Source organism: Gavialis gangeticus, unplaced genomic scaffold (assembly GCF_001723915.1).
Source record: "Gavialis gangeticus isolate Ggan-Ray unplaced genomic scaffold, GavGan_comp1, whole genome shotgun sequence".
NCBI classification, from domain to species: Eukaryota; Metazoa; Chordata; order Crocodylia; family Gavialidae; genus Gavialis; species Gavialis gangeticus.
Window position 1 is genome coordinate 1,030,621 of NW_017728981.1, and position 17,262 is coordinate 1,047,882.

The 17,262-nt window shown below is 47.3% G+C and overlaps 1 protein-coding gene across 1 annotated transcript in view; it reads right to left on the reverse strand.

Annotated features, from left to right (window-relative positions):
* SLC48A1 (solute carrier family 48 member 1) overlaps nt 1-8,925 on the reverse strand; it is a 25,868-nt gene extending 16,943 nt beyond the window's left edge. Inside the window, exon 1 of the mRNA XM_019511022.1 lies at nt 8,877-8,925. Within this exon, the coding sequence (XP_019366567.1) occupies nt 8,877-8,925 (49 nt within the window). The remainder of the gene's footprint in view (nt 1-8,876) is intronic.
* Between the last annotated feature and the right edge of the window lie 8,337 nt (nt 8,926-17,262).

Below are 17,262 nucleotides of genomic sequence, written 5' to 3' on the forward strand. Positions count from 1 at the left end.
GCCACAAGCAGAGAACCATGGCAACCAATGTCCTGCTGCCGTTAAAGGTTGTTAATATGTGCCCGTGTCCCTCCTACACAGGAAGGCAACCCCCCAAGTCCGTACCAATCTGACCCGGGGGTAAAATTCCTTCCTGGCCCCAGATATGGCAACCGGTCTGACCCTGAGCAGAGGGGCAAGACCCTCTAGCCACGCACCTCTGGGTTTGAGTCCCAGCAGGAGCTTTAGCACAGCTCAGTCCCCATCCCCAGCCTGGGTTGCAGCCAACACCCAATGTCTCTAATAACTCAACGAAACACTGAAGTGTGCTCTAATGTGGGCACAGCAATCAATTCTTCCCTAATCCTCTTGGGAAAAATGCTGCTCGTAGATCAAGGGAAGAGACTGTTCAGCACTGGGAAGGTCACATCTGGAGTCCTGTGTCAAGTTTTCGGGCCCCCACTATAGAAAGGATGTGGATAAGCTGGAGAGAGTCCAGCAGAGAGCAATGAAAATGGTTTGGGGGAGCACATGACTTGTCAGGAGGCTGAGGTAAATGGGCTTATTTAGTCTGGAGAAGAGAAGACTGAGGTGGGATTTAATAGCAGCCATTAACTAGTTGGGGCTGGGCCTGCTGGGAGCAGGTGTTGGACTAGATGTGACCTCCTGAGGTCCCTGCCAAGCCCTTGTTTTCTATGATTTCTATGAACTCCCTGAAGCGGAGCTGCAATGAGGACGGAGCTGGACCGTTCTCAGTGGTGGCACATGATAGAACAAGGAGCAATGGGCTCCAGTTGAAGCCAGGGAAGTTTAGGTTGGATATTGGGGAAAACTCGCTCACTCGGAGGGTGGTGAAGCACTAGTACAGGCTACCCAGAGAGTTTGTGGCATCTCTATCCATAGAGTGTTTTAAGACCCGGGTAGACAAACCCTTGGCTGGGATGATGTAGTTGGGGCTGGTGTTGTTTGGAGCAGGGGGTTGGACTTGATGCGACTTCCTGAGGTCCCTTCCAACCCTCCTTTTATCTGACTCTATGAATAGTTGTTCTCTTTTTTTCTAAAACCTTAAACAAAATATCAAAGGGATGAGACACCCAACATGGGAAATTTTCAGGCCAAGCCATCTAGGTCTGGCATGGTTTTTCTAAGCAGCTGAAAACTGAATCTCAGAATGGCCACCTCGCCTGTAGGTGACACGACCGACTCCATCTGTAATCAGCTATTTCTCTGGTTTAGGCGTCAATAGTCAAGGGAAGCTATGAGTGATTCTCCATGGGTCAGGAGTCATTTAATCATCAACCTCTCATCACAGCGCTAGTTTACAAGCAAGAATTTGTTACTCTTGGCGAAGACTTTCTTGGCTGGCTTTCCACCCTGACGCATTCATGTCTTACAGGGTAACTAATGGGCATAAACTCTTTGCAGCGTGCCACCTCCATTCATATGTCATTTTAAGAACTACGTGGACTTGACATGCCCAGGACAATGCATTCGACGTGGTACATAATGACACCAGGACTTGAAAGGCAGTTAATTTGGAGCAAAGGTGCCAGAAACAGCCTTGCACGCCATAAAGCAAAGATATGTCGCTAAATCTTGTGGCTAATCTTGCTAGCTCTCTTTCATAATTAAGCAGGGTCACTGAACATTGTAATGGAGCTAAGAGAAAGGCTCCTTTGTCTCCTTAATGCTACAACAACCGTCAAAAGTGGCAGTGCAAATCCATTGGGCTTGGCGTTAAACCCACTAACTTTTTTTAGCTAGTTTCTAACAGGCTTTCCCGATAACACCCAGCCACTGGGACAGCAATGATGCTGGATTTACTTAGTGTTGTAGATATGCAGAGCACTCTGCTGAGATGCATAAAGGTTAAACACAATGCCAGTCTCATTTACCTGGTACTTACATTACTCTAATGAGGGGTTATCTGCAAACTCATTAAGTGGATTAAGCTGCTTAAATGTATAGCATCTTTCATCCCTGCTCTCTACTTTGTAGCACGTGCCAACTGTACTGCAGTTAGCTGCGCCAGACACAGTGAAGGAGGAAAATGTCTGATGACTGCTACTGGAAGACATGGAAATGATGGGACCTAGTCCATTTTTGAACTGGTAATGCCAAGGCAGTGAACAGCTTCCACCTATGCTGTTTTTGGCACATCCTTGACATCAAGTGGCAAAGCCAACCTGTCAACCATCACTGCAAAACTCAAACAATGGTGCCTACGTTGGCTTGGCCATCTCTGCAGGATGGACGATGGGAGCATCCCAAAGGACATCCTGTATGGGCAAATTGCAGGTGGAGAGAGAAGAGTAGGGTGCCTGAAACAGTGCTTCAAAGATGTCTGCAAGCAGAATATGGTGGCTTCTGGAATTGACCCAAACCTTTGGGAGGCCTTGGCAGGAGATGGGACAGGGTGGGGCTCCCTTCTCAATCATGGAGTCCAACATCACAACGAGAAATGGTTACTCGAATTCCAACAGAAATGTGCCAGAGGGGAACAGCCTATTACTACAGTAGCTCCTAACACCTGTGACCACTGTGGCAGGACGAACATTGGCCTTTACAGCCAGAAGAGAAAATGCACCACCAGTCACTAGAATAGTTGCAATATCCACCATCGCTCGCTGATAAGAGGATGCCATATGGCATGGCAGAGCACCCAGCATTGAGGATGCCGTGGACTTTGTGAGTACTGCTTGCATAAAGCACGGTAACATGCGTACTCTAGGTACCTGGCCTGCTCCAGTCTCAAGGCTATTCCCTTCAGGGGAATTTCCTAGCTACACAGGGAAGTCCCAGGCCAGAGTGGGGAAGTTCTGTTAAGCACCTGGCTCTCGGGTTGGGTTAAGTTAGGTAAAACACAGCCTTGCACCCAAAGACCCAGGAAGAGAGAGGCAGACACTCTTCCAAAGGGGCCAAAGGGGAAGGAAGAGCTGATGCAGAGTGAAACCAGGATATGCGAGGGAGGTGGAAGCAAAAAGGCAGAGCAGAGGTGGGGAGGTAGAAGGTGCATCCCCACCCCAAAACCTGTAAGAACAGAAAGACAGACCTCGCCCCCTTGCTGGCTTCCTGTTTATCTGGACAGGCAGCATCTAGGTGCTAATCCTTAAAGCGGCTCCAGGCATGCAGAAACTTAACACCACAGATCTTGCTCAGCCAGCTACTGCTGATTTTACAGGAGATACAGCACCCTGCGTGCACACGGTGGCAAACGATCACCAGATACCAGCGCGGAGCTGCGGTTAGCAGGAAGACCCTCCCTGCTCTGTGAGCCCACGGAGAAAGCCGTTAAAACAAGCCCCACTCGAGGCTTGGTGGATGTATCTAGCACTGGGAGGTTAAACTCCTGCTCGAGGCTCCATGTTGCTTTTCAGCTGGCTCTTTCTGAGGAAGCAAAAATTCAAATCACATTTAGAAAAACAAGACAAAGGGAAATTTCAGGTTGACAGCTTGCAAAACATGAGGGTTTCCTCATACATGGTGCAGCTGAGAATGAGCTGTGCCAAGTCATTGTGTTAAATCTGCTTGGCCGAAGCGCTGACTCGGGCTGCCTGTGACTCCCGGACCAGCGACCGGCTGAGATCTCACATGACAGAAACTCCTTCAGCATGTGAAGAGTCACTTGTGCTGCTTTTATAACAAAACCTGACCTTGCATTTTTAAAGGCTTGAAAGAAATGACTTGGCAGCTTTTATGCGTGTGCTCTGGAGTAACCGGTTCAGACATGACCAAGCGAAAGCCTGGGTGACTCGCACAATAGTGACAGTGCAAAGTAGGTCGCCGTGCATCTTGAAGGCACATCCCCAGGACTGGTGTATACTGATTACCTTCAGACTTGTCTCCACACCTGTTATTAACCCAGGGAATCGGGTGTAGGGTGGCATGTGGGAACAGCAGTTGACCTGCTTCTTTCTCCAAAGTCACTCGCCAGCCCTGAACAAGGGACTCGCCTTTAGACATGGCCTTGCTGCAAGCTGGTTGCGTATTTCTGTGCAATGCAAACTTCTCTAACAGGCTCAAGGCAGCCAAAGCCCAGTCTTGGGATTATGAAAGTAGGTCAAAGGGATTCATGACAGCCTGGAATCTCATATGCTCATGCTGCCTGTTCCCAAATTCACAGAAGTGGGAGCCTCAAAGAGAAAACAAAAGGCATGTCAGTGCCATCCTGCAGGCAGCAAAATCTGACAGTCCTTGGCAACTGCAATAGCTGTTAAATCAGCGTGAACTCACTACAGTATTTGGGATTTAAGATCGCTTGATGTTCTTGTACTATTTAAAGCTGAGGGTCAGGGCATCAGTGCAATCCTGAATGATGCTGATGCCTACAGTGTAAACTGGCTCCCCTCACACACCATAACTAAGGGTCATAGCAACCCGACATTTATTCATGCTAGTTTCACCGAGAATCTAGAGATGCAATATGCAGATGCAAAACTTAGCTGCCAAGATTATTCAACTTTAAAATTCTCTTGAACATCACCTACTCCCTCTCATACAGATTTCAAACCAAGATCAGCAGAGCCAATTATACTCCAAGGAAAATCAGTGCAGGGGCACATGTTATTGGGGACAATTCTGCTTTTACTGCAGAATCGGATGAGCCCAGGATGGCTTCTTCCACATGCTGCTCACATTTTCAAGATAATCAGATTGCCGCAATGGGCACATCATCTATTTGCCTGTCTGGATAATGCTCTCACACCCCTGATACTCTGAAGATGCAGCAGAGGCTTTGGAGGAACAAGCTGCAGTAAGAAGCAGAGCTTGCAATGAATTTTACTTGACTGCAAAAAAGCCACAAGGCAGGCAGAACCTGAAAACAATTTTGAGGTCCAACCACATTCCCCTGGGTGCAGGTGGCTGGCCAGAGCCTGGAGAAGCAGTCTCCTAAGTTAAAAATGTCAGAAGTGACACCAGGCCACAATAGCAAGCATCGATTTGGGAAGAGTAAACTTTCATCTCAGAGTATTTTTTTAGCCTACTAATTCAACAGACCACTATAAGTGACATGGATAATAGCATGTCTAATAAGAGAAACCAGATTTACCCAAAGAACCTTGTCTGCCTATGTCCTTAGACCAGCACAGCTACAACCAACACCCCTGAAACATGGATGACAGCACTTGCACACAATCCTCACCTTAACAAGGGTTCCCTCTCTGTCCTAACTCTAGCAGCCTGGCTTTGAATTCCTGTGTTGAAAGTGATGACGTTGTAGCCATGGCAACTCCTGTAATTATATACAAGAGGCAAGGATTTCTTAGGGTGATATCATTCATGGCACCATTTCATCAGGACCTGATGGAGAAGGTCTTGCATTTAAAAGCTTGTCTAACATTGTCCCAACAGTTGGTCCCATAAAAGACACTGCCCAAAGAAATCCTTGCCTTTTGAATTTCAGAGAAGCTGCGTATGGTGTCCAAATTGAACCATTTCCTAAAAGCCTTTTGCACAGAACAGCCCCAGGGATGCTGTGATGAGAGGGGGTTTGGTCTCCCCTGTGGTGTTGATGGATGCCATTTCTTCCAGAACCCATAAGAGGAGGACTCTCCCGGGGCGTATCTCTGTGCTGGGGTAGGCAGACTAATGAACCGAATGGCCTCTTCAGGCCTGAAGGCATCTGAGTCATGCCAACTGCACAGGACTGGTCTCAGCTACATGTGACACATTTCCAGGTGGTTCAGTTTTAAGGTTATCTAGCAATCCTGCCGCTCGCATGGCAGTGGGTCTAAGAGGCATTCTCTGCACTAATGGACTCTGGGCTGCTTAAAAGTCAGCATGCAAGTGTGCAGGCCGCAGAGTTCGCGAACAACCCTTCTGAAGTGCCATTCCTCAAAGGCTAGCACATGCCTCTCTGCTCATTACAAATCAAGTGCTTTAATCCAAGTTGGATCAATAAACTGCTGAGGAGAAAACAAGGGGGATTATGAGATGAGAGCCTCCACAATGAAAAATAATGGGAATAACAGCCAATAGACTGCAGAATTTATTGTAGCGCTTTTGGACAGCGTTTATAGCTTCTCTGAAATTCAAAGCCTAATTCTAGAGAATTAGGACCAGCGCCTGCCTGAAAGGTAGCCTTCTTTGATATGCTCGGTGAATACTTACAGTAAATGAAGTCTTGGATCCCTTCCCATCCACAGGAATCCAAGGCATGCTAGATCACAATAAAGGCAGTGAGGCTTTATCTAGGAAACACAAGCAGAGAGCAAGAAGACAGGACAAAAGCTGCTGCTGGAGCTTGCAAAGACTCTCTTGCCTTAACTCGTGGGATGTTTGTTTGACACCCCTGGCTTAGGCTTAGGTCAAGTGGAAGTAACTTCAGACTCCTCACACCTACCGGAGGCTGCTGGAAGGCAGAAGCATTGTCCTTCCAGACTTTGCTCCCTGACAGCTATGCATAAGACCACCAGAACAAGGAAAGGAAACAATGAAAGCCAGTGGATATCCCAGAGGCCAATGCTACTGCTTTAAACCAAGCAGCAGCTATGAACCTTGTGTCTGAAGGATAGCACAGGGATGTGAGATCAAGACCTACTATTTCTAGAATAGGCCTGTTGTACTCCAATTTCTTCTCCTTTTTCAATATCTGAGCCTGTTCAGGACTGGCTCTGATATGCCTGAGATCCCCTTTGTTGGATCTCTTTTGGATCCAGGGAACAGTCAATATCCGTCTGCAGCACAGAGTCTCGAATGCTTGCAATTTTCTCTTGAACGCTTTCCAAGTGTCCAACTTCCACAGCTGTGTGTTGCTTTCAGTGCTTTGAAGACTCTGATCTTGGTATTTAGCAATAGGCCTGTTCCTCCGTATCACATTCAAATTCTTTACCATTGCCCGAGCTTTGCCAAGGTCACATCTTACCTCACTTACTGTCTTCTGCTAAGACTGCACGCAAATAGGCAGAACCCGAGACTTGTTCCAAGGGCTCTTTACCTACATGTAGTGTGGCTCCTTCCCTGGCTGGGTCAGCACGGAGCCCTTTGGATCTCGCCCTCTGGAATATTCTGTTATGGGTTTATCTTTGCATTAGGTCTCTCAACTCCCCCCATAACAGTGTTCTGAAAAGGGAGCCCCTTCCGTGATGCTAACGAGAGGCAGCCATAGTGCTGCTCTTCCGATAGCAGGGGCACACAGTTGCCAGAAAGACTATAAGCACTTCTGGCTCATGGCTTCATGTGCCCTGCACAGTAGAATCCCATCCTGCCTGCAGTATTTGGACAATACAGCAAGCAACTGCAGTCACGGATGTTTTCTTCCTCAAACTCTCTCTCCTCTCCAGCTGGACTGGTTTCCTTCTTTTCAGGACTAAGAACTGTGGTAGCACGGTGCTGTTTACGACACATCTGAGAGATGCTTTGCTGGAAAAGTCTTCTTTGAATGAGGACTTATCTATGCATGGGGTTATGCAAGTCGGATATTCCCGAAAAACTCCAGGGGTGGGGACTCGCTGCTTGCAGAACAAGCGGGGGGCCTTTCCCATTTAGCTTAACTCACTGCTGGGTTAAGAAAAGGCAAGTACATCTGCACTGCAGCCTCCTGGGGGGATTACTGCCAGAGTTAAAGGAACAAAGGGCTTGTGAGCTCTGACAGCAGTCATGACTGCGTTGGGATCTCGGTGGGAACACATGACAGCTCCGGATGAATACAAGGCCTGTGATGCTTGGGCCTGGCTTCACTTTGATGCACGCACTGTCAACAGCCTGAAGACAAAAAAATCCTCTATGTGACAAAAGGGCACCCTGGGAGCCCAGAGAAGAGAGTCCCCACAACAAGATTAGGGTCACTGTGGAATAAGAAGGGGTTGAGATGGCTCTGCTCTCCCATCAACAGGAAGTACGTCCTGCACAGACGGGACCACGACCCCGCTGTAACCTGGCACAAGGGGAAGGTGAGAGCACACCTGAGCTTTGTATGCTCTACCAGACCAGTGATAGTCAAGCAGAAGATCCTTTCAAGGGTGCCGCGGGGCGCCACGCAACATTAGCACGGCTAGGTGTGCCAATGTGATTCACAAGGTCAGAACAGAGCTTTCAAACAGGAATTCACGGTGTTAAAAGCCTGCTGACCTGCTGCAGATGTGCTGAGCTCTTCACAGTAGGAGAACTGCTCTAGTGTTTTTCTGTAATCAAAAAAAAAAGAAGTGAAAACTAAGAACTGGGATTTTTTGAGGGGTGCTTGGCATCTAACAGGGTCGAGACTACTATGCTGACTCCAGCGCTAAAACAACAGGTGCCCGAGTCAGCTGCATACCTCCCCACAACTGCAACCAGTTACTTCAGTGAAGCTCCCGTGCTGAATTCACATAGAAAAGTGGCATCAGGCCTCCACAAGCAGCACTCAGACAGCAGTTTGGGGAGTCTTCACTTATAATCTTGCATCCTTCACACTCAGAAACATGTCCCTTTTCACGTATGTCCCCACAGACTGCTTCCAAAATGGCCCAGGGCTAAAGATGATCATTCCACAAAACACAAATCAAGAGTATTTCCTACTCAAAGCTACAGAAAACGGTTGTATCTGAAACAAAGATGAATTAACCTAAATACACAAAGCCTCAAAAAGAGGCAGCAGACCTAGACTTCCAATGACAACTGACAGCAAGTCACGAACAGAAGCAACAGAAGCTGACTTTCTTTCAGTAAAAAGCCAACTTGGGTATTTTGACAGGGTTTAAATGTGATATTTATAATATGCATAAACAAACCAGTTCAAAAGGCAGGCTGCCGCCAAGTTTGGTGAACAAGTTTCAATGGAAAAAAGGTGGATAATTAACCTCTGCATTTTGATAAGGTAATTCGAAAGCTTCCCATGTTTGAGATAACGGAAGCAAGCATTTTATTTTCTCTAAATGAAAGAAGCCCAAAGCCGATCACTCCCCATTCTGATTTTTCACCATTCTGCACTACAATCACGAATGTCCGTGCAAAGTCCGAGCGCTTCATCGTCTGATCTTGAACCAAGCAAAGGCTCAAGCATAAAGCTGCCAGAAATAGCTCATTGGACAGATGACAAAGTGCGCCTGTGCATGGACACACGCAATCTGTGACATTTTCATGCTAGTGAGTTCCCAACACTAGACACTTAAACAACAATTAAAACACAGAATTGTTCATTGGCGCTGTACAAATTTCAGCTAACCATGAACGATGCTATTGTGAGCTTTTGGCAAATGGCCGGGGAGAACGAGATCTGAAGTACATTGCACTCAATAAAAAAACCGCTTGTGCTAACGACCTTCCCAACTGAACATCCCACGCAGCTGATAAACGTAAATGTTGCCAATGCTTCAGGAAAAGTAATTGTGTTTAAGAGAGCCTAAGAAGGTCCACTCCGAGCTCAAGTTGTCACTCCAAGCTTTTGAAGACTGTGCCTTGCCAGGCTGGCATTTCTTCCATCTCCTTGACTGGGAGACGTGACTCCTTTTGAAAGCTCAAGCCGAAATAGTTCAGCTTGGGCCGTTCCGGGAACGAGTTAAAAAAAGGCTTTTTCTGTTTGCTTGTCTAAACAGCTCAGATGCCAAAAGAACCAAGATTCAGAATTGCAATGTGTTGGGAGAGCAGTCCTCTGAGAACAGCTTTTGCATGTGCCGGCGGAGACTGGTTTTGATTTGGTCAAGCTCTAATCCCATAAAATTGCATTTTGGGCATGTGCAGTGCAAGCCGGCCCATTTTTCAGCGCTTTTGGGTTCAGAGGAAAGCAGGCTGCACTGCACATGTGCAGGAAGAAAGGCACTTGGCATCTCATGTCTTTGCTCAACGCTTAAGTCTGCCTGATGGGTCGTTTTCTTAGCAGCAGGAAATAAGATTTATACATTTCAGATGTTTTGCGCTTCTAATGTTCCACTTCAAAATCGAACAAATATTATTATTATTTTTCCTTGGCACTTCACAAACCTGTAAGACACCAGGTCTTGCCCTCTAGCAACTTAAGGCTGTCGCTGAAAAGTGATGGAAAGGGTGCACAAAGGTAATGATATTTTCTTCTCTCTTTTTTTTTTTAGCTTATTTTCTTTGTTTCTTAAAGCTGTGCAACCTTCACCCAAGACATAGGCAAGGAATTTGTGGTATTTTCATGTATAAATCTGAATTAAAAGACTAGCAACGTTGCAGAGCCTTTTCAACAAACTCTTTTGATGTTCATTTTGTGTGGCTATCAATTCAGAACATACATACCCAAGGGCCTAGATAAGTTACTAGGACCTTTGGACAGCCAATATAATATACACCTGTTAAACTGAAATAGTAGAATTAGATTGTGTCCATCAGTTACTTGAAAAGTGCTTTAAAATGTCTCTAAGAAGTGCTTTTCTGCACACGTATCCGCTTCTTGGCCATTGTTCCAAAGGATCTGGTGCGAATTATGTTCTCAAAGCACGAGAGTTTTGTAGGCTTTGCCAGAAAGATCTGAACAGCTTGGAAACAGTCACTCCGGTCTCTTTGGAAAATAAAACGCATTTGGTGTCAAGACAGAGAAAAAAAAAATCCATCCCAGAGAAAATTAAAACAGTCAGAGGGGGGCTGGGATATTTAAACCGCACACATCCTGAAGTCATTCTGTTTTACTTCTCTCTCCACCCTCCATGCAAGACTCTAAGCTATTAATTCAGAGTATTAATTCAACCTTAAAACATAGTGTAAGAAGGAACAACCCCACCGCTGCTTTTCCTGTTCAAAGCAATGAACCTTCAGTAACTGGAAGTAGGTAAAGGGTAGCTACACATGTCAGTGGAGATGGTCCTGCCTTAAGCAGGGGGTTGGATTAGATGCGACCTCCTGAGGTCCCTTCCGAAACTCATTTTCTATGATTTTATGAGAAATTTGACCCAGCAGATTTAAAGCCCTGGTACAAAATGAAATGGCAAGTCACAGAGACAGCTGGGATTTAACTTCCTCACTCGCTTTTCAGCCCCTTCAATATGCCGCCCTTCGGGCTGCCGGAGCCGGGTCCTTAGCTCGGTCTGTTGAAAAGGAGCCCATGATACAGCTTAGCCTGCGTTGATTTAAGACAGAGGTTGGAGTTTTCAAATCCAGAGGCCAAAATCCATATTTAAGTATTAGTGGTTGCTTTTCAACATACGGAGCATCCGTGAGTCCCAGGTAAGCGGATGGAAGGGGGCAGCTGTCCAGCTTTTCTGAGATAATGTGATAACTGCAGACTCTTGGAAATTAGGGGCTCTGCAGGGTCTGCTTACAACTGCTAGCTCTAATATTATATAAAGAGCACAGAGCTCTGAGTTTAAATCTGTAAGAGGAACACATTAAAGAGAGCAAAAAATGACAGCCAGCAAAGGAAGGGAGATTAGATGGCAGAAGCAGCAAGGAAAGAGATATTTGGGGTAATCTAAAAGATAGGCCAAGCACACTGACTGTATAAACTGATTACAGAGAGGAGGCAGCTTGGCAAGAGGCAGAAATAAATGATGCTTCCTACCAAACTGTTAAATCATGGGAGACAGACCAAAGTGAACCTCAGCCAGACAGGGGGAAGCATCTGGATAAACAGCCTGGGAAAAGGGCTTGATGTCACAAACAAACGAGGAGAGAATTAATGAAAAGGGATGACAGGCACTGAAGCAAACGAGCTCATCAACATGACAACTTGGGATCTGGAACACGCCGATCCAGAAAACCGGAGAAGGCAGAAGAGACGGCTGAAGCTCGATAAAACGTGCGCAAACAAACAGGCAATGATAAAAGAGTCTGGCAGGCAAAAATTGCCGCTAATGAGGAACTGCTCCAAAGATACTAGCTAAGCAAATTTGTCCCTTGGACCTAAAAGAGCTTCAGGTCACGACAGCTGGACCTGGAACTCCCTGTTCAGGTGCCTGGATGAGGTTTCAGAGCTTATAAAAGATACATTTAGGTCGAGGAGCAGCAATTTGTGCGAAAGCTGGTGATTTCAGTCCATGTCTGGATCAGTTTTTTTTTGTACTGGGATGGAAGAGCTGAGGCACTGCAAATGCTGCGTGTGTGCGCACGCGCACGTGTTGTGTCACAAACTTTAGCTAATGAACGGTCATTTTGTATTTGCTACCCTGAAAAAACATGGAATTACAGAGCATTTAGAGAACAGTGGAAGGGCACAGTCTACAAGCCCTACAAGGCCAACAGCGGCCTGGTCAGTCTATTCTGATCATAACTCTTAGCTATTTAACGAAACACGCCAGAAGCAAAAATTAAACCAAAAGCCTGCATACCTGAGACTCAGGTGGCCACGGCACCTAAATGGAGTGGGCGTTTCTCAACCGTACACTAACTCTCACTTGGATCCTATGACCCCAGAACATGGTCTGCCCTTTAATCCGCTGAAGCATCCCTCTTTATCTGCTTCCCTATAACCAGCTTCTTTTCCATCCAACTCACTGTACAGAATCATAGAAAATGAAGAGGGAAGGGACATCAGGAGGTCACATCGAGTCCAACCCCCTGCTCAAAGCAGGACCAGCCCCAACTACATTATCCCAGCCGGGGTTTTGGGCTGGGCCAAGGATGGAGATGCCACCACCTCTCTGGGTAACCCGTTCCAGTGCTTCACACCCTCCTAGTGAGAAAGTGTTTCCTAATACCGAACCTAAACCTCCCTTGCTGCAACTTGAGACCAAGTTCAAGCTCTACTGTACAGCACACACATGCAAGCTGTGCTGTATGGCACACAAGCAGATACTCCAGAAAGGCTACTGGTAAGTAAGCCTTTATATTCTTCCTTATCATGCCTCTCTGGGTTTGTGGTCCTGTGGTCAAGTTAACTAACGACTGTAAATGTTAGCCTAGGCTCTCCACAAATATTGGTTCTGGACACATTCCTAGAACTTGGCCTAAGGCAAAGCAAGTGACTTTCAAGCTTCTAACTCGAATTGACAGTTGTGTTAACGGATGCTCCCAGTGTTAGCAAAAGGACCACAAGCTTTAGCCTGAACAGCCTCAGATGCTCACTGCATGATATGGAAAACTCTTCTGACCTTTCACACCAGCCTCCCGGCAGGAAGCAGATTCTCGCAATCCCTCTGCAATGTGGAGTGATTCAGAAAAGAACATTTTCCTTGTAGCTCTTTTGCTATTGAGGATGCTGAAGTGCTTTAAGCAGGTCAGCAGGATGGGGAAGGCAGGCTGTACCTCTCCCTAAAGACTGAGGTTGCAAAGACTGAGCTATGAAGCGGAAGGTAGCTGGCTAAAGGGAGTATCTGCATCCTGCATGTCACAACTGCCGGCTAAGTCTTTGCCACACCAGATGCAGAATCAGAACAGCAGAAGACTGGCTTCCTAGAGACAACACAGAGCATGAGATCCCTTCAGAGCAGAAAATACCCTTTCAAACAGGAAATACTTAACCAGACAGGCTGGAATGAAGAATCACACCTTGCTGCATCTATGGCTGATTAGTTTGGTGGAGCCGATAGAAGAACCCACTCTCTTTCTGCTTCACACCCCAACAAAATGATTAGCAGGGATCCTGGTTTTTTCTGATTTAAAAAAACCCCAATTTTCAGTTAAAAAAGTAACCCCAAATTCTATTTTTCCATGATTTAAATGAAATGCCGCTAATATACAGACATACACATATACATACAGATAGACAGATAGAGTGGTGCTTCATTTAATCGTGGAAAAATTGTGGATTTGGGTTTTTTATTTTTCCAACCAAAACTTGGGGGTTTTTTAAAATCAGAGAAAGCCAGGATCCCCGATGATTAGTGAAACCCAAGACTTTCCAAAGTGACTGTGTGCCTAATACAAGTGCTCTAAAGGAGTCCAAAAAGCAGAAGGGTGTTACAGCTTACTCCGTACCTGGTGGTGGGACCCAGCCAAAAAGAAATATCACCGGTCCCTTTGGAATTTAGGGCTTATTTTTCAAACTGCACAACCCCAGTAACATCCCGTCACCTCATTACTGATTCAGAGCTAATCCAAAACTTTTTTTTTTTTTTAAAGAAACAAGGGCAGAGATGCTTTTAACTCTAAGCTCCTAAAAGCCACTTTGGTGATGGAGCTAGCTAGCCTCAATGCTCGGTTTACCACCGTAAAGGTTCAAAATCTTGGCTTTTTAAAACTATTCCCTGCTCCGCTCTCTGCTAGTGCTACTCTCTGTTATTAACTTGAAGTTACACTCATCCAAGGACCATCAGTCAGAGGTTACGAATGGTAAAGAACATCTCCATTCCTCACTAAAGCCCTGCACAGAGAGAAAATTGCACCCATGGTCCAACCTCGGACCCTCTCAATGTCAAGAGCATCTTGGCTAGGAAGTAGCCGTGAGCTGCTGCACTGTTCTGGAGAGTAAAAGCCACGCATGCAAAACCAGCGCCTGCGGACAAAAAGACTTGGGGAGTAAAAGGAACAGGGTCTGTATCACTTCAATTATTCCTTTCCTGATTTCCAGTACTCAGCCAGAAGTTGTTTCTGGGATGCAATAATTCCTCTAAACAGCACGTTCTGGTGAGGATCAAACATGAGAGTGAGTTCTAGTCTCACCAACAGTGCTTTTATTATCTGGTAGTTCAAAAGACACCCAGAAAGAGCTCAGATCCTGCCAGGAGACGTCTGGAGGGTCTTGTGCACAAAGTCAAGAGAAATTCCTGCCGCAGACCTTCCAGCTTTGGAAAGCTCTGCATCTCCAATGGGACTAAAAGCGCCTGTAAACCAGAATGAAGAGTCTGCAGTTAAACCTTGTCTATAGCAAGGGACTTTTTTAGCGTGTTAGCAGATGCAGCTATGCTGGTGCTTGGGAGCTCTCACAGCCTGCATTGGATCCTCGCTTACATCAACCTCTCAGGCAAACAGTGTCCAAGTTCTAGGTAACGTTTAGAGTCCCTTTCTGACATCAAGAACCTCCAGCATTTACAGAATATCTATAGATATATCCGTATGATCCTGGCTGTCCCAGAGTTAGATGTTTCTCCCAAAGGTATTACTTGCCATTTAGCAATTGCATTTATTTCCGCAGTCTGTCTCACACGGTGCCACTGCTCATCCTGTGGCTGAGCTACATGGCCTAATTCCCCTGCAGGAAGAGATCATCTGATCCGACCAGAGAGCTTTTCTGAGTGGGCAGGAATATAACAAGAGCTGAAGCTAGACAAGTTGAAACTTTGGACAAAGGGACAATTTGTGACGAGGAAGGGAATTCACCTTGTTTCTAGGCAGACTCTCCACCACTTGGAGTCTTTAAATGGAGACAGAACATGTCAGTAGAAAATACAGACAAGCAAAATCACCCCACCCCGGTGGAGACTAGGAAATCCCTCTGGTGGAGACTTACTTACGCTGGCACAGGAGGCAGGGCAGACTTGTACCTTCCAGACTAATCAAAGTACGCGTGTGAGATTATCAGGGATCCTGGTTTTAACTCATTTAAGAAAATCCCCAATTTTCGGGTTAAAAATGTAACCCCAAATCCACATTTGTCCATGAATAAAATGAAACACCTTTAATATAGATGTGTGTGTATGTGTGTATGTATTTAATATAGATGTATGTATATGTGTAAAACACAATCTACTCTGGTTAGTCTATAAGGTGCCAATCTACTCTATCTTCTACTTGACTTCAGACTAACACAGCTGACCGCATCTCTCAACACAGCTTAAACCAGGTCCCTGAAGTACCTGGTAAAATAGAGTAAGTTATGGAGCTGGACTGTTCCCAGTGGCAGCAGATGAGAAATGGGCTCAAGGAGCAATGGGCTCACATTGCAGCAAGGGAAGTTGAGGTTGGATATTATGAAAAACTCTCTCACTGGAAGGACAGTAAAGCACTGGAACAGGTTACCCAGAGAGGTGGTGAACTCTCTGTCCTTGGAGGCTTTGAAGACCCAGGTAGACAAAGCCTTGGCTGGGGTGATCTAGTTGGGGCTGATCCTGCTTGGAGCAGGGGGCTGAACTAGATGTGACCCCCTGAGACCCCTTCCCACCCAAATTTTCTACGACTCTATGAACCATCAACAAAGTCCTTCTGCTGGTACAGTCACATCTAAGTTACATTTCCAACTCCAGGGCCAAGTCAGAGGGCGATGCCATCTTTCTAATACGCCTGGTGCTGACAAAGCTTCCCAGCACAACCCCACTATGCAGGAGACCCCCCAACACTTTCCTGAAACCCTACAAGCCCTCACGTAGACACCTGCAGGGTCAAGAGCTGCTTCTCGGCACTAAAGCCCCACTTGCCTGCATCATATTGCCTCCGCGCAGTGCTGCAGCTGCAATAAACCCAGTCCTGCCAGCATGGGGTGCCCTAATACCCTAGATCCACCCACGGGGGACAACGGGGGAGCCCAGGCTAAGCCTACGCCGCACCCGTGTGCCAGCAACCTCCACCAGCGCAGTGCCAGCAACCCCTTGTGACCATGGAGTTCCTGGTGCCCAGGCTGGGAGATGGCATGTGATTGCCCCCGCAACGGGGTCCTGCCAGGCTCACCCATGAGAGGGCACCGGGCAAAAGCTCCTTTTATGACCCCCCCCACCACCACTTCCCTGTGGGGTGCTACAGAGATCACTGAGGGGCACAAGGGTGGGCGGCAGCAGGGGCTCCCTGGAGGGGCATGGGGGGGAGCAAGCACTCCCCATGAGCCACACAGGGGGGCTGGGGATCCCCCAGAGGCTGCACAGGAGGCTGGTGGGGGAGGCACCTCCAACGAGGGACCCAGAGGGGCACAGGAGCCATGGGGGGGCTGGATAGCAGCTGCACAGGGTGGGGTTTGGGGAGCAGGGGGTCCCCAGTGGGGCTTGGCGACAGCCAGGATGCATGGGGGACAGCAGGGGTCCCCATGGGCTGGTTGGGGGTTGGGGCAGGGGCTCCCCAGAGGGACCCAGGGGGCACAGGCTGCATGGGAGGATGGGGGGGCTGGGGTCCCCAGAAGGACTTGACAGGGGTAGGGGCTGCAGGGGAGGGACAGAGAAACATGGGGGGACAACACATGGGCAGCATGAGGAAGATGGGGTGCTGAAAGTTACATGCTGTTAAGGGGTTTCTGAATTACCTAGATTGCTGTATGTTTTTCAAATCTTACTACAGTATAACCTCATGAATCCAGCATACTCGGGCCCGAGCACCTGCTGAAAATGTGAAAATTCCAGATTTTTTAAACCAGAGCAGCGGCTGGTCCCAGGGCAGGGAGTGAGGGTAGTGGTGGCCGGTCCCGGCGCAGTGGCCACATGCGGAGCAGCAGCATGGGGTAGCGGATGGCAGCGGCAGCCACTGTATGCAACCTTCCCCCTCCGCTGCTCTGGGACTGGCTGCTGCTACTGCCCAATGGAGTGTAGTTTTAAAAAGTGCCAGATTTTTGGT